Source organism: Talpa europaea (assembly GCF_964194135.1).
Source record: "Talpa europaea genome assembly, chromosome: 6".
Taxonomy (NCBI): domain Eukaryota; kingdom Metazoa; phylum Chordata; class Mammalia; order Eulipotyphla; family Talpidae; genus Talpa; species Talpa europaea.
This window is the reverse complement of record NC_140072.1, coordinates 1,473,990-1,495,998: the sequence shown is the minus strand read 5'-3', so window position 1 is coordinate 1,495,998 and position 22,009 is coordinate 1,473,990. Positions and strand designations below refer to the sequence as shown.

Below are 22,009 nucleotides of genomic sequence, written 5' to 3'. Positions count from 1 at the left end.
GTCGATGACTCAAACTGTGTGACCTCAGCGGGAAAGGGAACGTCGCCTGGAAGGATCTCTCTCGCAGACCCGGCAGCCCCCCTCGGGCCTCCCTCTGGTCAGGGAGGCCCTGAGCAGGCGCGTGAAGAGGATGCCCCCCCAGGTGGCTGGTGCTGGTGCCTGCAGCTTCCTGGGGGTGGAGGAAGAGCTGACGGGGCAGCAGTCCACGCACCCTCGGGTGTTCTGGCAGCCCTTATTCTAGGTGGGTCTCTGTGACGGGGCTGTCCACTGGGCCCTGTGCTGCCACAGCTGACCCTGGGGAGCTCAGCTGACCCCGGGGAGCTCGGCTGCTGAGCTGCAGGAACGTCGGGGCAGCCGTGTCCTCCGCGGTCACCCCAGAGGGACAGCACAGAGCTGACTGTGGCGATCTCTCGGGCCCCTTCCCCCCTCCCCAGAGTCTAAAGGCCTCTCTAAGCCCAGGCGTACTTGTGCCCGCAGGGGGTCTGCACAGAGCCGTCAGCAAGTCCCTGCTCAGGACAGAGACCCCCCAGGTTTTGCTGGTTCACACAGAACCAGTGTTTCCCACGTGCTGCTCGCTCATCACACCGGCTGGTGAATGCTGCACCCCGTGAGCAACGGGGAACGCTCGGGCTGAAGGGGGCCTGCTGGAGGCTCCCCAGCTACGGCAGCTCCCCATGTGCTCCTGCTGCTATCGTCGCACAGAAAGGACAGTGTCGGCCTCGTTAATTATGAAGTCAAGTGCAGCACGCCAAGGCGTGCCTGATGCGGAGGGTCGGGGCGTATGGGCGCTACGGGCCCTGGCAGCCCTGACCTCCTGTCCCCGCCAGACCAGAGCCTGGGAGGGAAGGCACAGAAGTCAGGGCCCTGAGGAACGTGGCTGGGGCGCCTTCCTCCCCAAGGGCCTCACCCACCAGGAGCGCAGCAGCTGCGCCCCAGCCCGGGCCCAGGCCTTGGGGAAGGGCTGGCCCCACCCAAGCCCGAGGCAGGGGCCCTACTACGTGCGACTCACGTCAAGTGCAGTGGACAACAGGCAGCTGCCAGTACAGGTTGGGGTACAGAAGGCCTGCGGGGGGGGGGGGGGTTGGGTCACTGGAGACAGAACCGCCTCTTCAAGCCTCGTGCAAGGCCTATCACCGTGTCCACACCCAGGCTGACCACAGGGGCAGCCCCGGCTTGTCCTGGGACCCAGGGAGTCATCACCCCTCCAGAAAAGGCACGGACCAGTAGTCCCTGCGGTCACCCCTCCAGCCACGAGACTTACAGCCCCAGCTCATCCGAGCAGACGGCCGCAGGGATGTCCTCTCAGTGCCTCCATTCTGAAGGGCAGCTACAAGACTATTCAACAGGACTGTGACACAGACCGTCCCACACGCTTTCACAAGGAAAATAAATACGAGGGCGGGAGAGTGAGCCGCTCCTGCTCCCCTCACGCACTAACGCTCAGAGCGAAGGGGACAGGCCTCTAGACCCGAGCCCCAGACACAGACGTCTCCACACCCGCGAGGGGTGCGGCCACACAAGCTGGGTCTCGTCCTGGGCGCCCCTTTGTGGAAGGCTCACCAGTGTCCCAAGGCCCCCCGCTAATGCTAATGCCCCCCACGCGCCTTCTCGTCGTCCGTAGTTTGATGCAACCACTTTGCTTTTCTCTAAAAGCACGTGCGGCTTTAAACGCCATAGGAAGATCAGCTCCCCTAAGGACCGCGCTTCCCACTCTGCGAAGTTAGTGGAGTGACGTGTCTTATTGAACCCCTGCTTCCTGCAGCCACGGGACGGTCACTCACAGTCTGGAAAAGCCCCTAGAGGTGAAATCCCTCGTCAAAATAACAGTGAAGTGAGAAGGTCGGGGGGGGGGGCGTGCAGGACAGAAGTGGCTCCTCCATCACTCAAGCAACTGTGAACACACAGGCCTCTCCCCGCCCTGCCGAGAGGTCCTGCTCTGAGGGTCAGCCCTGCGGTTCCCGACTCTCATCCACGGGGGGGGACGAGGCCTGCGGCCAAACCCCAGACTGCTAGTTGAACCACTTCCCAGTAAAACACTTGGCTCCTGAAGACATGAGACAATGTTTGCTGCACCCTGGGTGTGAGGTCGGCCCCGAGCGAGAAAAACCACAAAGCAGACCTGGTGACGCAGCTGCCCATTAGCCGGGTTCTCAAGGACAAGCAGCGACGCAGGAACCACGCTATGACAGGACTCGGCCGACGGCGCTCAACAAGCCGCCGGCACAGGTGCCAAGGGAAACACAGAGAACATAAGGCTTTCTCCGTCTCCTGCAGTGCGGCCAGGTCAGAGTCATTTAACAGTAACTTCTCAAAATGCACATTGCAAGAAAGGCATAGGATGGTGTAGATGCACCTTGCTGATCTCACTACTCGGCTGGGGAAAAGCCTTCTAGAAAGGAGTCCTACATGCCATCGGTAGTAACACAGCTGTCGCGAGCAGAGTGCTGGCCTCCAGTCACAAGTCAGGTGCTGTCTGCAGAGGGCGGCCATCCTCCAGGACTCCTCAGCCCCAAGCTCATCCCGACGCGGAGAGGGGCCCCCTGCAGAGAAGCCCAGAGCCCCAGACCCCGCGTGGCCACAGGAGAACACGGCCCGTGAGCAGCCGGCTCCCCCCAAGCGCAGCGGCGGCTGCAGGGACGGGCGGCCTGGCCTTCCCAGCCCGGCGCTACCTGGGCTGCGGCAAGCGCTCTGACGTCAGTCCCTGAAATCGCGGCGTCAGGCGTGACGCGGTGAAGCTCAATGGGGCACGTAAGGCAAGAGAGATGTTGGGTGGGGGCGGGGCGGGCCTCGCTCCCGGGGGCGGTCCTGCTGGCCGTCCGCCTCGGCCTAGGTGGGCAGCGGGTCGTCGTCTCCCTTACTGCACTTGCACTTGCAGCACAGCACGAAGGGGGTGGCCAGGAGCAGGAAAGGGGAGGCCACCAAGAGCAGGAGCCCAAATCCGGCAAAAATGCCCACGACCTGCAGGAAGGAGACACGGGATCCGGGGTCAGGGGCGGGCCTGTGGGTCCCACGGCGGTGGGGGGTGACCCCCCAGCCCTCCTCATCTCTGCTCACACTCCCCCTCCCACCCCCCGTTGCGTAAGCAGCCCAGGCCGGCAGCGTCATTGCTGATTCGGGCAGACGGAAAGAGAATCTGGGGCCTTGGCTGTATCAGGCCTTTGATGCTGAAGCTCGGAACCAGGCACAGGCGGACCAGCAGGCGGCGGGGAGCAGCAGCTGAGCCCGAAATCTCCCCTTTAATCCTTGGCTTTGCTTTTTGGCCCAGGTGTCCATATTTACATATGCAAATACCATGTGCGTGCGTGCGTAGGTGTGTGCGTGTGTGCATGCATGTGTGTGCACGCGCGCGCGCGTGTGTGTGTGTGTGTGTGTGTGTGTGTGTGTTTTCTCAGCCCAGGTGTCTGCAGTTACAGGTGTGCGTGCCTGTGCTACTCTCCCAGGCGCCCGCCACCACACGCCATTGTGTGCGGGCAGTGGAGCCTAGGAGGACAGCTGGGCCACAGGTGGCCGCTGCAGAGGCTGGGGCGGGAGGCCGGGCCACTGGGGCGGGAGGCCGGGCCACTGGGGCGGGAGGCCGGGCCGCTGGGGCGGGAGGCCGGGCTGCTGGGGCGGGAGGCCGGGCCACAGGTGCTGGGGCAGGAGGCCGGGCCTCAGGGGCGGGGGCGGGAGGCCGAGCGAGCCTGGGCTGTGTTCCTCTACTCCCCGTCCCCTTTCCTCCCTTTAAAAACTCCGTCCCTCTCCCTCCTGCAGCCCCAGCCTTCCTCCAAGCACACACCCAGCTCACCGCCAGGCCCCGAGCCGGACGCTGCCCAGCTGCCATGGACCCGGAAGACCTCGGCCCTCGAGGAGCCCCGTCTCAGCAGGCAGCAGCGCCGTCTGCAGACCCCTCTGCCGGCTTCCAGGCGTAACGGGGGCCGGGCAGGGGCCCCGAGGAGGAGGGCTCCCGGGGACATGGGGGTGGCGAGGCCCGAGGCCGGGGAGGCGAGGCCGGGTGCGCTGCACCCGGGAGGGACACGCCCGAGTCATCCCTGGGGATTCAACCCCAACAGTGACCGCCGCACGCTTGGACTTTGCTCAAGCCCGCCGCCGATGCCGGAGGGAACGCGCCTCAAACGCACACGTTACCATGAAAATCCAGGCGGGAGAGGGGTCCAAGAAGCCCGAAGTTCAGTTCCTCCTGGGCTGGCGGCCCCCATCCCGGCTTCAGCCCCCACGGCCCCGACCCCAGCACAAGCCTGGCGCTGGGCCGCCGCCTCGCGTCGGAGCGGGAAAAGCGCGCTGGGCGCGGCTCTAACCTGTCAGGCGCCGCCACCCTCGGGGCCTGTTTCTCGGCTCTGAAGGGAGCCGGGTAAGGGTCTGTCAGGGCCACTGTGGGCTTGCAAAGAGGGCAGCGCGCCTGGGGCAACAGAAAACAGCTGCTGGGCTCGGCCCCTGCCTCAGACTGGCGGCTCCCGGGCCGTTTGTTCTAAGGAGGCGACTCTGGGTGGGATCCTGTCATTCTCTTGAGAAGGGAGGAGGGAGGGCGATGGAGCGGATGCGGGCCTGGGGGCGCAGGCCTGGGGTGGCCTCTGAGGCTGTGCCTCGCCCGGGCTTGCGCCGGGGCCCTACCTGGCTTTCCCACCAGCCTGCTGGCTGCCCCACACCTGCACCTGCCCCACACGTTCTCCGCCGCCCCCCCAGGTCCAAGCGTCAGGTGCCCCCCCTACCTGCGTCCGGTGCCAGATGACGGAGGCCCTGGAGTGGCCCAGCTTGTTCCGGCAGGGCCCCTTGTCGTAGTGGATCAGGAGGAAGTCGTCCTGGGGAGGGAGCAGAGAGTGGGCTCCGGGCTGCTCCCCGCGCAGGGCTGAGCTGTGCCAGGGTCTCCCCCACGCCCCGGGCAGGGGACAGGCGGGGGCAGGTCCAGCATGGCTGGTGCCTGACCTCTGCCTGCCTGGACAGCTGCAGGGAGGACTCGGGCACTAGGGGGCGTCTGGTCCCTGGCTTGGGAGCCTCTGGCTCCAGCTCAGGAGGAAAGACCATCTTGGAAGAGGTGGGGCTTCAGAACCAGGAGCTGGGAGGCCCTCCTGTACCCTGAGGGGATACTCCTGGAGGCCAGAGTCCCCTTTATCTCTGGCCCATCCTCCTCCGGGAGCTGCTCGGCTGGGAGGTGCCCCCTCAGGGCAGACCTTTAAACGCCCCCTGACATGGGAGGGGGCTGGGGACTACCCTCCCATGCAATTTCCCAGCCCACTGACCTGAGGGGCGCCCCTTCGCCTGGGGGTCCCATGACGCCCGACCACCTCCCTGTGTGAGCTTCCTGGTCTCAGGACGTCCAGGGGAGCCCCTACACCCCAGTCTCCCATGCTCCAGATGAGCCTGTGGGCTTTTTCCACAAACCTCTGGGCCCCTGAACAGGAGGCAGCTTTTCTGTTCCCTAGAAAGCGTCAAGGCAGCCACAGGCATGGGGGGCCGTCGGTGGAGGCCGCCCGCATTCTGCCCCAACTGGCGAAATGCCACCCCAAGGAGGGCCCTCGCTTGGCCACCAGCAGGCCCGGGGGCATCAGCATCAGCCAAGCTCACACCCCACCTGGATGCTGGCGCATTTTCAGAACCTGCAGAGGCCGAGCAGGTCTGACCTGGTCTGGCAGCAAGATGCCCACACCCCCCCCCCGCCACCCTGCAGAGGCCAGTCGCCCAATCCGTGCCCTGGGCCCAGGTCCCTTTAGGAACAGAGACCACGCTCTGAGGGCCTCCTCCAGGCCGCCCCGCTCAGAGCGGGTCATCGGGTCCTCCTCGCCGGAATCATCCACGCCTCCGGCCAGCGGGCGACTACTGACATCGTCCACAGGGATTTGCTCTGACCCCCTTTTCACTGGACCCCGGGGCAGTGCTGCTGTGGGGTAAGGGGGGCTGGCGCAGCCCCCAGTGTGGACAGGACGGAAGACATGCACGCACCCCCGTGTGACTTGATGCTCGGCGATGTGAAGTGACAACCAGCTCTGCTAGTTCAGGGTGGTGTCAGACACGTCCCATGAGCTCTTGTAAAACCAGTCACCAGGGCGTCACCGGACACCCACCGGGCAGGGGCCAAAAAGCAGCCTCGCTTGCACCAGACCTCCCAGCTCTAGAGGAAGCCGGGAGCGGGGGGGCCCGGCCTCGGGGTCCGGGGGCCGGCCTTAGCACGAGAAGGGAGAGGCAGGCCGGGCACCGCCTGCAGGTACGCGCTGGAGAAGCGTCCACCCCTGCTAGCTTGGAGGGCAGGCTCCTCTGGCCGCCGAACAGCTGCCTGGCAGTGTCCGCCTCTCGCGCCCTCTCTCTTTCCCACCACGCTCCCGACTCTGCCTTGCCGGACACTCACCGCAGCAGCCCTCGCCCCGGGATCTGGAGGTGGGGCCTTTGGGAAGTAAGGAGGTGCAGGTGAGGCTGTGCAATGGGCCCCCGCGATGGGATGGGAGCTTGTGAGAGGAGGAGGAAGCCCGTGCTCCCTCTCTCCATCCTGCCAGGACACAGCGGGAGGAGGGTCCTCCCCAGAACCCCAACACGGCGGCACCCCGTCTCGGATGGCCTCCAGGGCCGAGAGAAACCGGGGCCCATCCCAGCACCCCGTGCACGGCTCTCCAGGCCGAGCCAACAAGCCAAAACCCCCATCCCTCTAGCCTCCAGGAGGATCCAGGCCTGCGGGACCATCCGGGCCAGACGCCTGCCACGGCAGAGTCCCGGGAACCACCCGCCCAGGCTGCCTGTGTCCCCGCGCCAGACGCCGCTTCTGCCCACAGGGGCGTCCCCTGGCTCCGCAGGAAGCAGCACCCACCCTCGGGGAGCGGCCTGGTGGGGGCGCGGTACTCACGTCCAGGGACTCCAGGCAGTACCAGCAGAAGGCGTGCTTGCAGCTCTTGCACATCATCTGCGCGCAGCCCTCGTCCCGCTCGATGTAGACGCGGCACTGCGGGCAGCGCTTGATGGGCGCATCGTCGTCCTCTGGGGCGAAGGCAGAGCTGCGGGAGAGCGGAGGGGCGCGGGCGGGGTCGTCAGGAGGGGGCCGTGGGGGGCAGCGGGGCGGGGGGAGAAGCGTCAGGGCTGGGGGTGCCGTCAGGGCCGGTGGCTGGGGGCCTGATTCTCAGGAAGCACAAGCTCAACTCAAGGGGCCCCGGGGCACTGGACACGACGTGAGGTCAAAGGGGCACAACGTGCCGTGACCACCCCAGAAGGCCTTTCTCGTGCGGGGGGGGGGGGGCAGCGTCAGCAGGAATCTAAACTTAGTGATGTCCAGACACCCTGGAGGAAATGCGGCTGAAGGCTTAGAGCGGAGACGCGAGTAGGATCAGGCCCGTTAGGCACCTGTTCGGCCTCTGTCTGCTTCGCAAGGGGCGGAGCCCGTTCCATGCGCCTGGACATCATCAGAAGGAAACAAAAGTGCAGACACACGACCTCCAGTCCTCGGCTGGCGAGGCCGGGGGTGCAGAGCGCTGCCCCACAGCCAGCTGTGTGACCCGGACTGACTTGGGCTTCCCGTCGAGGGCAGGGCAGGGCTGTGGAAGGGCCGTGGAAGGGCGGCCGCGCTCCCTCCCACGCACGCTCTGCTGCCGTGGGGAAGCCACGCACACGCCTGCCGGGACGCGGAAGGGCCTCGTGCCATTCATTTTAAACAGACAGCTGGCGGGACGCACGAAGGGCTCTGGAGGGCACAGTCACCAGGTGGCAGGTGTTACTACACATGACGGCGGCTCCTGCCACGCTGCGCTAACTCACGGCATCCACGCAACATCGACATGACGTCACCAGGGGAAACATGGCTCCTGCTGGGTGAGCTGCCTGTTGGGAACTCAGTGCACCGCTGAGTGCACGTCGGGGGAGGGCCCGATCCTGTCGTCCCGACCACAGCACGCTTGAGAGCGGGTGCAGCCTGGCTTGAGTAGCGCTACCGAAATAGCTGAGCCTACGACCCAGCCAGAGGGCTCGCCCAAGCCCTGGCTCCTGCCCGGTGCAAATGCCCCAGCTGAACGTGGCTGTTCGGCTCAGCAGTAGAGCAGGCAGGTGCTGAAGGACGCAGCAGCCCAGTGGGGAGCTCAGGGACCCGACGTGCACAGACGCCCCTTGGGCGGGGCTAGTCATAGCAGCCCTCTCCTGCCTGCACAGCTGAGGCCCACAGCGTGCCCCCTGGGGGTGTTGTGACGATCAAGAGTGAGGAGCAGTCCGTAAACAGCAATTGTTATTGATAGCATCACTGGGAGAAATGAAACCTTCTAGATCAACTTCTTTTACAATTTTAAGGCAAACTAACAGGCCAAACAGATGTGATTTAGAACAAAGCAGGTCCAGGTCGCTGCAAGGGGCAAACGAGTAAGGGGCGTGGACGGACGAGCCTCCAACTACCTCTGCACACTTGTGGCTGTGACTCCTGCTAGAGTGATGTGAGCTCTGCAGAGCCAGGAGTCACGCGGTATGCAGGCCGGGGAGCGCCCGCAGCAGGACGACAGAGCTTTGGTTCTGCTCTTGGGACACACAGAGAAATGTGCACGGCAGGGACCATGGTTTTCAGACATTTTCTAGCGCAAAGTATAGTTCAAATTATTAGCAATAACATCTTTTACTCTGAACTCACATTTAGGAAGGCAGAATGGAGACTGACCATTTCATCACACGCTACATGTTCTCATGTCTTTACGGGGAAAACACGTAACGTGAGTGAAGCCGGTCAGGTGACGAGTGGGAACACGGGCTAAGGGAAGGTCTGACTTTAAACAGGACAACTCTACTGTGTGAGACCAGCTACGTGGGCTTGCAGTGGCAAGGACACCTGACCATCAGCCTCAGAAGCAGGAGGCAAGAGGGAGTGGTGAGGACTGTGGACAAGCCACAGCTGATGCAAACCCCGTCTAGGGAGCCGGTACATGCTCAGCTGCAGATGACTGTCAGCAAGTGGGCATGTTTGCCCAGATCAGCCAGAAATTCAGACTTTTATGTGAGATCTTGATTTTTACATTTCCACAAAATGAGATTTGTACATTTTGATTTTAATCGGCCTTGTTTCACTTTTGAAGTTGCACATGTGTTTTGTTTTGGTTTCTGTTCTTGGTGATGTCTGCGGGGGGTGGAGGGATTTCACGCACACAGATGCTGTGGAGCCACAACCACCCTGAGCAGGAACTAAAGGAAGCAGAACCTCAGGATGGGAGGGCGGGAGTCCTCGGGCTGCAGCATGCACGCTCCTCCACCTCGGGTCCCTCTTCTGCCGAGTCCCGCCTCCACATCACCCAGACTGCACTGCGCTCTCGGGACTGGTTGTCTTGCTTCTCCGAATGTGGGAACCCACTCACACGCTCACTAGGGTGGAGGGCCCTCCTTTAAACAGATCGCCTGGTTGCTTCCTGAGGCTGAGGCCCTAACTCGCCTGTAGGGTAAGTGAAAATTATCAGGCTTTTCTGCCCTCCTGCCATTAGTGTTAATGATGGATCCCTGGGGTCCTACACGCACGCCTGATGGCGGCACCTGGAACAGGGTGTGGGCACACCTGTGTAGGTGGGTGCACCTGGGCTGAGACGGGACTTATAAGGGCAGAGTCACAGGGACGCCAGCAGAACGAGAGTAAGAGGGCAGCAAAGGAGAAGCAGAGACCACGAGAAAACGCCAGAGAGCCCAGTAAGAGTGAAGACTCACCGGCCCCCCCAGTCCCCCTGCCTTGTAAAAAGCCCAATAAAAGCCTGAAAAACCACCGAGGGCTCCAGGACTCTCCTTTACCCGCCTGCCCGGATCATGGAGACACTGCTCTGTGCCCTCCTCGCACTGCGCCTCCTGCACACGTCCTCCCCAGGCTGAGAACCCAGCTCTGGTAACCACACAGGCTCACAGCCTGGGTAACGCTAACTGGCGCCTCCTCGTGTCTGAGCGCGAGCTGTGGACGAGGTATGGATGAGGAGGGTCCAGCGAGCGCAGACCAGGCTGCCGCGGGCTCTGACACAAGCTATGTGGCTGGTGTTGCAGCACCAGGGCCAGGGCCCAGGGCGGGGAGGGTAGTGGGAGGCCTGGGTGGGAGGCGGAGGCCATTCTCCCCTGGACTGTTTATTGGGCATGTGTGCTTCCTGAGCCTGGCCCGGCGCCAGCAGAGAATCCGCTCTCCAGCAATAAGAACCAACCAACCAGACGACCCAGGTGTGACCGGGAGGGGCCCAGCCAGGAGCAGGCGCATCCCCAAGGGTACATTTAGGGGAAAGGCCAGGTCCCCCCGCCCCCAGCCCTGCCTTCTGCACGGACGCGAGATACCTGCTCTCTCCAGGGAGGAAGGTGATGGGCATGGTCTCAGGGCAGCCCTGGCCGGGGTGCCAGCTGGCTTTGCAGGCAGAGCAGAACTCCGTGTCGCAGGCCTTGCACTGCACCAGCTGGGGGGTCTGCGGCCCCAGCTCCTGCAGCTGGCACACGGCCTGGCAGGCGGACGCTGGGCACCATGTCCGACAGGGGTCCAGCAGCACCTCTAGACCGGGAGAGAAAAGGGGCATCAGCTCCAGGGAACGCACCAGGGGCACCCACTCTTATTTTCAAAGGTGAGGGGAAGTCACGTCCCAACACAGCCAGGCGCCAGGCGTAACAGGCCCTGTGTCCTGCAGGGACTCTGCTGCTCGTCCAGATGACCCGGCAGGCCCTGGAGGACAGCGAGCACCAGCCATCTGGGTCACCTGAGCACCTGCATCCATGGCCCTCCCTCTCCCCACAGCCCCCAGGACGCAGCTTTCCCTGTCAGGTCAGTGAGGCGGGCGCAGGCCCTGGAGCGCTTGCTGCAAGATGGGAATAAAGGGAACAAGGGAGGGGAGACGGCCAGGTCATCCCATGCCGGGCTCACCTGCCGGCCACGGCCACCCCCGGCTGGGCCCGAGGCGCTCTGCAGCCCCTGTGCAAGCCAACACTTACAGCCAGCGCGTCCTTGAACCCGGCCTGGGGCTGAGCGACTAAGCCAGTTTTAGCGGCACAGGAAGGAAACTGGTCTGGAAAAGCAGGTTCCCGCGGCCCCTGCCTTCACGCCCCGGCTCAAGTCTGGCCGTCCTTGAGACCACCGGTCCCGAGCGGCCGTTCCTCGTGAGGCTGGGGTTGGACCCGTTTACCCTCTGTCCAAGGTGACCAGGGATTCTCAGTGAGGGGGCAGTGGGCGGCAGCACAGGACCAGAAACCACAGGATGTGGCCGGGCTGCCAAAGGCCAACGGGCCGTCTCCAAAGGCCTACAAGGAGGCCGCAGCATCCCGGCTTCTCGGTGCTGTTCCTGGGGAGACGCTGAGACACTGGAGTTCTCTGGGGAGATGTGGAAAGCCTTGAAAGGTGCTAGTAGCTTCTAGGCCATGAGACAGACTCACAGCCACAGGGTCATTTCACTCCCATCACAAAAGCAGTTTGAACTCACTGGGGGCTGGACATGGTCCTAGGTACCCCCCACATGGGCTCCACAGGACGTGCCAGTCAGCTTGTCCCGATCAAATGGGGGAGCCGACCGAGGCCTCTGGGAACAAGCTTGTATCAGACAGAACCTGAAAGCCGTCACCCCGCCTAATGCGGTGCGGGCGGGCCTGTCCCTAAAGGGGCAGACAGGGTAGTTCAGTATTTGGAGGCCCTGCAGCCGCTGTCCCAACTGCCCAGGTCTGCTGCTGCGGCGCCAAAGCTGCGTTGTCGAGCCATAGTGATGTTCCAGTAAAACTTTATTTATAAAATAACACGGCCACAGACTGGCCTAGACTGGCCCATTGGCCAACATTGACCAACTTTGATCTAACACCCCCGTTTTTTTTAAATGTGAATTAATGGCACAAAATATCAAATCAGTAGATCTGGTGGAAGATTTAGAGAACTTGGTGCCATGAAGGAACCTTGGAATTTGAATGTAATTTGCACCATGCTTCACCATTTGAATGGGAAACCCTCACACAGCGCCAGCAGGAGAGAGGCACGTCGGCGCCCGTCACTCCCTGGTGTGCCAGTTTGCTTTTCTAAAAAACTGTCTGGCTGCCAGATCCAGGGGGCTCTGTGGGAAGGGGCGACGGCCGGCCCAGGTACATGTGGGGGGGCACTGCCCCAGGCCTGGGCTTAGGGATCAGATGAAAAGAGGGGACCCTCCTGTGGATCCAGGAAGACCTAGCATTGGAGGAAATGCCCAAGGTGTGTGCCCCGGGAACCCTGCCGTGCGTCCTCCTGGCAGCGTCCCTCACCCAACTCTCTTCATGGAGTCTTCTCCACACACTCCTGCCTCTGGGCCAGCGCGAGCCGTGGCAGACCCCAGCGTGGCCCTGGCTGCGGCCAGAGGAGGTTCACCTTGCTGTGACCTTCTGTGTGACGCCGTGTCCCCACCTGATGTCCACGCTGCCCTGTTCAGACCTTTGCTCTGGGGAGCCTGTGACGGAGGCCAGGCAAGGCCGGCCGCACTAGCCCAGGCACCCCACATGCCCCGACCAGGTCATCTCCCCTCATTTTTGCACAACCAGTGTAACTCCGCAAGGGAGTGCAGGCAGGAAGGGGGTGCACCGGGCGGCAGGCGGTCCAGGAGAGCTGGACCTGGAAGTGGACAGGGCAGCATGTCATGCTAAAGCCCAGGGTGCTTGCCCCCCCCAGGCCTATCCCCACCCCAGTCTTTAGAGGAGCCGTGTGGGAACAAATGCCAGGAAGGAAAGCCCCCCTTCTGACAAAGCCGGATACTAATAAAAACTAGAGGACAGTGGTAACCAGAGACGCTTCCAGAGGCCGGGGGTGGGGGAGAAGCCGGAGGGAGGAGGGAGGGACAGTCATGGGGTGATGGTGAAGAAACAAAGAGCCTGCAGCTTGCGTGCCTGCTCCCGGCCGGCCCAACACGCCGGAGGGCGGGGACGTGTCCACGGGTCAGCTGGCTCCACAGCGAGGCAGCCCACGTGCTCGTGACTTCCACGGACCCTGGGCCTTTGTGGTCAGGAGCTGGTTCAGGAAACCATGGAAGGGGGTTCTTCCAGAGCATTCTTCTCGAGTACATTTCCAAGGACTAGGCCAAGTCAAAACCTGCTCTGATCCTATCTCCAAGCTGGCTCCACGTCCTGGCTCGAAAGCCTGGCTCGTCGCCCTAAGGTCTCACTCCACAGGCCCCTGCTGGTATGAGTCTGAGTCCTCTCTTTTTATAGTTTTCAGCATAATGTTAGCACAATGTCTTAAAGTGACAGATTTCAGAGCTTTTCTTTTAACCTAAGTCAAGTTGGCCTCATTTTCATGCAAAAGGAGAAAAGTGCCTCTGACGCTAGCAGCGGAGAAACCATTAGGTGGGAACATTTACCCGGCTGCATTTTCAAATTCAATGTCATAGAAAGTTCATTTTCTTGTAACCCAAATAATTGCTGTTTCTATCAAAATCCTCCTGGAAAATGTCTTCCAAAGAGCCTGAAAGTCTCAGAAACACAAGCTGACCCAGGTCACAGCACCGATAGCAACACTTCTACCACGGGGCGTTACAGTTAGTCTAGAAACTGCTCCAAACCATGATTCAAGCCATTTAAGTGAAAAGTTCTGGAAAACAGATTTTACTGCCATCAAAAATCCTGGTTGATTTTTCAAATTGGCTGCACGTTGCCATTTTTTTGAGAAGCCAGTCTCAGAGGAAATACAACTATCTTTAGCATTTTTTAAAAAAATAAACAAAACAGAACCCAGCAAGAGCCTGTCCCCATTCAGCTGAACGAGCAGCCTCCTGGACTCCCTCGCTCTGCGCCGCCCTCTGTCCTTAGCTGGGCGGCTCTGCGGTCAGCGCGTGACCAGGGCCGCCTCCGTACCGGCTGCTGACCCGGGCCCAGTGCCGGCCCAGGAAGCCTGGACCGCGGCAGAGACAAAGCAGGCAGAAGCCATGGAACTCGGACGCTGTCTCTTCACAACCGTTTTGCCAGAGGACCAGCCTCGTGGACACCCAAGCGGGGCGCCAGCCTGGGGGGCTTGCAAGGCCCGACACTGAGTGGGAGACCAGGGAGAGTGTGCTGGGTCAGGTTCTAGGTCACGGCCACCGCAGGGCCGCTGAGACTGAGATAAGAGTCCATGCTCCACGGGCGCCCCTGGTGGCGCAGGCGATTGAGCGCAGCGCTGTGGAGCTGTCAGCAGCCTCTGCAGTGTGGGTTCGGTCCCAGCCAGCGAGCGAGGGTCCCACACAGCGCAGCAGACCTCACCTGCCTTGCCCGCTGCTCCCCTCAGCAGTGTACTTCGTCAGTCTGCCTGTTCTGTTCCCCACTCTGGCTCTGGTGAATCCTCCCACCCTCCCGCACATCTGGCCTGTACCCCAGATCTTGTGTAAATAAATAAATCTTAAAAAAAAAAAAAAAGACTCCATGCTCCACAGGCACCCCTGGACTAACCCGCCTGGGGGGTGGGCATGCAGAGACACCTGGGCTACAGGCTGATACGGCCACCAGTGACCAGTTCGTGCTGAGCCCTGCTGCTCCTGCATCAGAAATTCAGCACAGCCCAAGAGCTTAGTCCCCTTCTCTCTTAACTGGCTGAAGAATAGGCCCCTGTGAAGGTCTGTCCCACGAAACCACCCCTTAAACCCAAATCCCTCCACGCAAATTGTTTCCCGAATCCTTCCTGCTACAATCAGATGCACAACCAAGGCTCGGACATGCGCTCCTAGGTGTGAGCTCCTGGGCATGAGCAACTCGAGGGTCCAGCCTGCCCGCAGGGAATCACGAGTCCAGTCACATCACTTATTTGCCCCGAGCGTAGCCGAGTGATGTAGAGTCGTGCCCACCAAAATCACTCCCCCAGAGGAATCAGAGGGGGTGGCAGACCAAGGCACCTACCTCTTTCAAATTGCAGCTTTTTGTATCTTTGCATGATTTCAGCCGCAACCATGCACTCGATCTAGGGGGCAAGAGGGAGCGGGCAACAGGAGCTGAGGCCACAGACTGGGCGGAGCCCCCAGCCCGCCCCACGCGGAGGGCGCGGCGCGGCCCAAGCAGCGGCCCCGGCACCTGCCTCGCGCTCCTGCAGGCGGCCCTGCTTCGGGCAGGCGGCATCCGGACAGCTGATGGCAGTCTCCAGCCCCTCCTTGATCAAGAGCTCGACGTACTGTTTCAGGCACTGCAAGAAGACAGAGAAGCGCTGTGAAATCTCGACTTCCTCGCGGCTGAGGCAGAAGAGGTGCGTTCAAACAAGGTCAGCGTGCACACGCCGCTCCGTCGCGGGTTTGTATTGTCCCCGGGTAGCCCATAGCAACCGCCAAATTAATGGTTTCATTCACCCAACACATACTTCTGGGGCAGCTCTTCCGCCCGGACTCGGGCCGGTTCACCGAGCGGGGTCTGCGGACAGTCCCGGCCACAGCCTCGGAAACACGGCCAGAGGTCCAGCAGCACCCCCGAGTGCACACGGCACGCCGGGCGGTGAGTCACGGTCAGGAGCTCCGACTAACGCTGCCGTCCAACATCGCTCGCCGTGTCGTGATGGGAGAAGAGAGGCCGGTGGACAATGGTGAAAGGACACGGCCGAGGCACTCGCCCCCTTCTGTGTTTTCACTTAAAGCCACAGCTGCCGAGACAGCCTGAGCCCCAAGACCATCCTCACCAACAGGCGCGACAGTCACCTCGGTGTGAAACCTGAGTCGCCAACGGACTTGTCAGCTAACCCACAGCAGCCTCCTGGCCTTGAACCCAAACCCACAGGACGCCTGCATCCAGCTGGAGGTCCACGTCCAGGCACACTCCCCCCGCGTGACTGGCAGGGCCTGGCCGCTTGGGAGGCCCGAAGATGCTGGTCACAGAAGCCGCGTGGCAGCACGGGCAGCCTCGCATCAAAGCAGTGAGGCCGTCACAGCGCCCAGGCCTCCCCCCAAGACGTCCTCTGTTAGATGCCAGTGCGCCCTGAAAAACACACCGTAAACAAGCAGAAGACACGGCTCCCCGGAGTGCGCTGCTAACGTGGCCGAGGCAGGACTGTGAAGAGTTCACATGAGAACAAAAAGCACACGAAGCACCAGGGCCAGAGAGAAGACGCAGAGACAATCTCTCAGCAGCGCCCCCAGGCGGGAAGCCCAGCCCGGCGGGTGGTCTGGGTTCAAAACAGCCACACTTCGTAGTGTTGAAATAACCCCGCTGAAGAGTCTATTAGCAATCCATTGAGACAAGCGCAAAGCTACACCCTATAAGTCTCTACTGCGCCCTAAGATGTATGATGGATTCTGTCCTATGCAAGCAGGGTCTCGGGCCTCCCTGGTGGCGCAGGGGTCACGCACAGCACTGTGAAGCTGTCCCCAGTCTCTGCAGCGCGAGTTCAATCCCCCGCCAGGGAGCTACCCACAGGGCGCAGCAGACCTCTCCTGTCTCCCTGCTGCTCCCCTCAGCAGTGGATTTCAATCAATCCACCTGTTCTGCTCCCCACTCTGTCTCTGCTGAATCCTCTCACCCCCACACCTCTGGCCTGTACCCCAGTTTTTGTATGCATAAATAAATCTTTAAAAAAAAAAGCAAGAAAGCAGGGTCTCCATTGGGGGAGGGGCTCCCGCGGTGGCCCCCGCAGTTCTGCGGGTCCCGGCACCATCTGCTCCTCTCCCCACTCGCCCCGTTTTCACGGCCTGTCATGTGGGATGGCCTGAGCGCCTGTCATGGGGTGGTGGGAATCTCATGCACGAGAACCGTCCAGCAAAGGCCAGTCGCATTGCTCAACATATACATGATGAGATGATATAAATGACGATTCTCACAGTTCTAGCAAGTGAGAAGGTTCATTCACTGAAGACTCTCAAAAATAATCACTTTAAAAAAACAGAAATCAAGGTCATCCTGTTCCTGGAAAGGGGCGTCCTCTCTACATAGGAGGGGGAGTGGTAAGAGCCACAGAATGTACCAGGCATTTCCTTTTCCATTTTGCCTTCCAGCTCCTTGAAACCTTGGCCCACAGACAACGCGCCAGCCCCGCCGAGCTGCGAGCAGTCCCTGCCAAGGAAACACGGGCCCAAGACCTCCTGCTCGCCCCAAAGCCCCGTCTGCGCACGGCCTGCCTCCTCACTTGGAGGTCCGCTGACGGCTGCTGACCCAACAAGTAGGGCAAGTGCCCAGAAGCTGTGGCCACGGCGCCTGAGCCGCCCTGTCCTCTTCAGACACCCGCCGTGACTGGCACCAGCGTGGCCGACAGCCTGGGGCAGGGTCCAGAGCCAGGCCGCCCACCACAGCGGGGCTGAGCCCCAGCCGACTCCCTGCGGTCGCAGCCCCGTGCCCGTGGGCCTCTGCTCCCCTCCACGAGGTAAGGTGAGGGACAGCAACCCCACCCGGCCCGGGTGCCGAGAAACGCACTCACACATGCTCTGTCCTGCCCTGGCCCACAGTCGTCCACAGTTGTGACCCTGGCGCAGGCCCCTCCGTCGGGCGAGGCCTTGACAGCAAGACCTGCTGTGTCTCCGCTCCCAGTGCTGGGCGTGACCCCCGGGAGGGGCTCACAGGAGCTGGTGACAGGCAGACGGTACAGACGGACAACGAGTGGGTGCAGAGGGGCAGACCCGTGGCTCGCCGCGCCCTCCTCTGTCCTGGGGACACCCTGTGGCTGCCAGGCCGGGCCCCGTGCTGTCCGGTGCGAGCCGCCGAGACCTGGGGCCTGCCAAGGCCCTTGCTATGTGTGTCGACGGCCCTGCCCGCTGTGGACTGGAAAGTCCCCCCATTCTGGGAGCAGAACACAAAAGCAGCTGGGTTTTTAATGGAAAGGAAAGAAAGTGGCTGTTTTCTTTTGTGAATGTTTGTTGTTGTTTGTATATTTCTTCAATTCAGAGAAAAATGGGGAAATCAAGAAAAATGTAAGGGACGGTCTGAAAAAGGAGCGGGCGCCTTCACTTCCCGGGTCTGAGAGGTGGGATCTGCAGCACGAGTCAGGTCCCAGTGGGGCAGGCCCCGGCTCCTGCCCCCCGACCTCCACGTCCTTATGAACCCAAGGTCTGTGGGGGCCCTGGGTGGAGTGGGCCACCCCAGCCCGGGCCGCGTGGCGTCCACGCCTGGACCTGGCTCTCAGACCCAGGCAGCCGCGCGGCTGGCAGGCGGCAGTGCAGAGAGCACCCCCCGCGCAGGCACGGGCAGGCCAAGCGCAGGCGCCGCTCCCCACCCCCCACTGCTTCGGGTCCAGAACCCGCCACCCCCGGAGCCTACCACCAGTGCGAGCAGACCCTGCCCCGGACAAGCAAGAACAGACCCCCCAGACCTCCCTGCGCCCGCCACCAGCGCGAGCAGTGAGAACAAGGCGGGGGCCCCATCCAGGTCTGCGCTGAGCCCGAGGCTGCCGGGGAGCGGGAGGGCTGGGCTGCGCTCGCTGGGCCGCGGCGCCGCCACCTCACGCTGAACTGCTGACTATGAAGCAAGGGGGACAAAGCTTTGGGGGGGCAGGTGCGGCCCAAGCACAGAAGGTCAGCTGCGCGCCGGCCTCTAAGGTTCTGTTTAACTGACGCTTTTGCACCATCAGCGACTGGAGGGAAATCTGCTCGGGGACTTCTCTGAGAACCGCATGGGAGTCTCGGCAGGGAGACCTCTCCGCTAGGGACGGGGCCCCCACGTGCAGGAGCCGGGCCTCCCCGAAAGACCCACCAGGGTGCAGAAGATGCACTGGCACTGGGCGATGGTCGTCATCTGCTCCACCGGGTACTCCCCCAGGCACAGCTTGCAGGAGACCAGTGGGTCCAGTGCCAGGTCCCAGGTGGGCCGGTACCGCGCCGTGGTCATGGCCGAGCAGTCTGAAACGAGAGAGCACAGCGTCAGAGCCCACGGCCCCGACACAGGCGCCTTCCGGGGTGTCCGGGCCCAGGGCGAGCACAGATGGGCAGGCCTCGGGGTCACACCTGGGTCCACTGAGGAGCCCTGGCCAGGGGCCTCTGACCTGGGGACAGGCCCGGCTGAGGGCCTACTTCCACGTCTCCCTCCCAGCAGCTACTTCCCACCCCCCTAGGCCCCTGTGGGCCACGCCGTCCCCAGACTCGGCTGCACAGCATGGTGCAAAGTCAGGGCTCTCCTTCAACAGAAGGTTCCAGAGCCAGGACCCTGCCCCATGGCCAGGCCTCGGCAGGCAGCATCCTTGGATACCTCCTGCCTGGACCGTCCACTGTGGCTCACCCTGGCTTGTTGCCCTCCCATGTCAGCACCACCCCTCACCCCAACTCTCCTGCTCCCGATCCTGTCACAGCCGCTCCAAGGGCGGGCGTGACCCTCAGCACAGCGGCAGGGGCAGGACACACCCTCTCTTCCTGGACCTTGATTCCACCTGGACCTCCCGCAATGGGCTCGGCCTGCGTGGCCCCTTCCGCAGCAGCTCAAGGCCAGCCTCCCGCACCAGGGCCCCTTCCCTCCAGAGCAGACTATGAGACGGCTCCTGGCGATGACCCCCATGGTGACAGCAAAGACACACGTCGGGGAGGCCGTCAGCGCTTCCCTGCATGCGGGGTGAGCTGGAGAGGATCTCGCAGACACAGAACAGCTGCAGACTTGAACTCGGCATCTGCCGCGACACGCAAAGCAGAGCCAGCCTTTGTTTTCCTGTTGTGCACGTCAAGTCATAGAGGGAACAACAAACTGGCAGAGGAACATCTGGTCAGCCACACGCACTATTCAACCCAAGCACCTCCCATGTCTGCAAGGCGGGTTGAGCGCCGCGGCCGGGGTCCTGCGGAGCCGTGGGCGGGCTGGGGGCGGCGGGCTGGGGTGGGAAGGGCCGGCGGAGAAAACGGCGCTCGGAGGGAGACCCGCTGGCCAGGAGGCGAAATGTGCTCATTTGACCTGAAACATCTCAGCGTGGGCTCCAGCGCCGTGGGCGCCGCGGGGCCCTGACCTCCCCGCCCCCGCTGCTTCAAAAAAACCAGGGCCGGGAGCCACCTCCAAGCCACGTAAGACTTAGCGACGGGAGCGGCTGCTAGGATGCCCTTTGCACAATGGGGAAACCAAGGCGGGCAGACACGGGTGTCCTGCGGCCACGCCCAGCACGGGGGGCCGGTCTCCCTGACCCAGCAGGCGCAGACATGGCCTTGGAGCATTTCCTGCAGTGGTCAGGGCTTGGCCTCGAGCCGCATCCTGCGGGGCTCAGCAGGCAGGCACTCGCCCCCAGAAGCGCGTCTCTGGCCGGCAGCTGGGCCCCGGGACACTGGCCTCGCCCATTCACTTCTGAGGCCGACGCTGGCGCGACCTTTCCCAGAGCTGAGGTCACACACTCCGCACGCAAGCTTCAAATATCTGGGGAGCTCCCACGGGCGGCCGGACAAGCCTCCCTTTCGGACCTCCGTCCAGGAATGAGACGCAGAGGAAGACACAGGCCCCATTGTTACTCCAGCTTCCCACATGAACGGGGCATGTGGGCTCCGGCCAGCGGCAAGTTTAAAATCAAAAGCAAAGTCACTGTGCTCAGGTGTGTTCAGGCTGCAGGGCCTGGCGGGTCCCTCGGAGGCGGGCCTTCCTCCTGGCCCCTCGATCGCCTTCATTTCCCAGGCTCTGAGCCGATTCTGAGAAGCAAAACGATCTGCCCGGCCTCCCCCCAGGTAACGAGCGGCACCCGCAGGGCTCTGCACCTTCCATCCCCTGAGGCCTGTAGTCCAGGGTGCACCCCTCACTGCTGGGGGGTGCCCCGCCTCGGCCCCCTGCCATCCACCCAGGTGAAGCGGCAAGTGCTGGAGTGACCACTCGGCCTCCATGTGTGAGAGGCCACCGTGAGGCTGAGAACACACCTGAGTCGTCACGCGGGACGCTCGGACACTAACGCGGCATCGCCTTGGTGGTGGTGATGCGGGCTGGTGGCCGGCCAGGAGGCAGGGGCCAGGCCCAGCTTCCTGATCAACTCACACAGGCCCCGGGGCTACTGTGGCCCACGAGGGATTGAATGTCCTGGTGACCAGGAGCACGCGGGGACCTCTCGCGAGTCTCAGCTCTCCGGGAGGAAGGCCGGACAGGACCGAGAGCTCAGGTCAAAGGGCATGGCCAACACCAGGGGCAGGAAGGTCCATCCTTCCCCGACGTGCCGCCTGGTCCCAGCCCCACCCCCTGCTCCAACCCCACCGCTGAGAACACCCCAGGCCTCCAGTTTCCCTCTTGTCTGACCCTGCAGGAGACCCCACGGGAAGAGGAGTCCCCAGAGGACAGAGAGCTAGCGGGGCATGTGGGAGAGGGGCTCAGGGCTCTCCGCCTGGACCCCGTCCCAGCCCCTCCCCGCCCCCAGCCTCCAGCCGCAGCTAGAGCCCGAGCTCCAGCAAACAGAAAGGAAAAGCAGAGACTCACTCAGAATTAGCTCGGCCATGGCGGCGTCCCCCGGCGCCCCGGGCTAGGAGAGACCTTCCGGAGCCCGCCGAGCAGGCGACCGCAGCCCAGCTCCTCGGCCTCCTGAACACGAAGCTTTGTTCCAAGCCCACCCCGAGGGGATTGAGCGTAATCAAATAAACTGACGCAACCTTCCCTAAAGGGAACCAGGGGCGCCAGCTTCAAATTATTCCCCAGAAAATGCCCGCTGTGGCTGGGGACAGCCTCTGGGGCGGAAGCCTCCTGCTGGAACACCCACAGCAGTGCCCGGAAAGCCCGTTTACTCCAGGCCAGGGCGCGGCCTGGGCGCTCCCTCCCGCATGTCCTGAGCGTGGGGCTTGGGTCCTGGACACCAGGTGTGGGCGGGCTCACAAGTCCATTCCGGGGAAGGACAGAGCCGTGGACACCCAGTGGGCCCTCGACCTCTCAAGGACACCCGGCTCTGGCCGCTCGAGGCCCGCTGGCACAGCCACAGCGCCAGACGGCAGGCCTGCTCCGCCCAGTACGGTCCTCGTGTGGTCTCAGCAGCCGCGCATCCGGGCCAGCGAGCTTCCTGGAGCTTGTCAGCGGGGGCCGGACGGGAGCTCAGCAGACCATGCACGGGAGGCCCGCCGGGAGGCAGGCGGCAGACTCACGCTGCGAGCTGTTCCGGCGCCGCAAGCCCACGTTTTGTGTGTACAGGTAGGAGCAGCGCGTCACGGACATCAAAGGTCGAATTATTTTGGACAGGCGAGCCTCCGGGGGTCCTAAGTTCATTGGACCTGAGGACATGCACACGTTTTCAGCGTGCAGAAGGCAGAGCTGGGGT

General features: G+C 62.7%; 1 protein-coding gene across 1 annotated transcript; it reads right to left on the bottom strand.

Annotated features, from left to right (window-relative positions):
• Positions 1 to 2,826: 2,826 nt before the first annotated feature.
• RNF144A (ring finger protein 144A) lies at positions 2,827 to 18,657 on the bottom strand (the record flags this gene model as incomplete). Its single annotated transcript, XM_084235720.1, has 7 exons — positions 18,517 to 18,657; positions 14,933 to 15,037; positions 14,758 to 14,818; positions 10,240 to 10,447; positions 6,827 to 6,974; positions 4,707 to 4,796; positions 2,827 to 2,958 (listed from the first exon to the last, which is right to left on the bottom strand). The coding sequence occupies exons 1-7, from the start codon at positions 18,649 to 18,651 to the stop codon at positions 2,827 to 2,829; spliced, it is 879 nt and encodes a 292-aa protein (XP_084091846.1). The 5' UTR covers positions 18,652 to 18,657.
• Between the last annotated feature and the right edge of the window lie 3,352 nt (positions 18,658 to 22,009).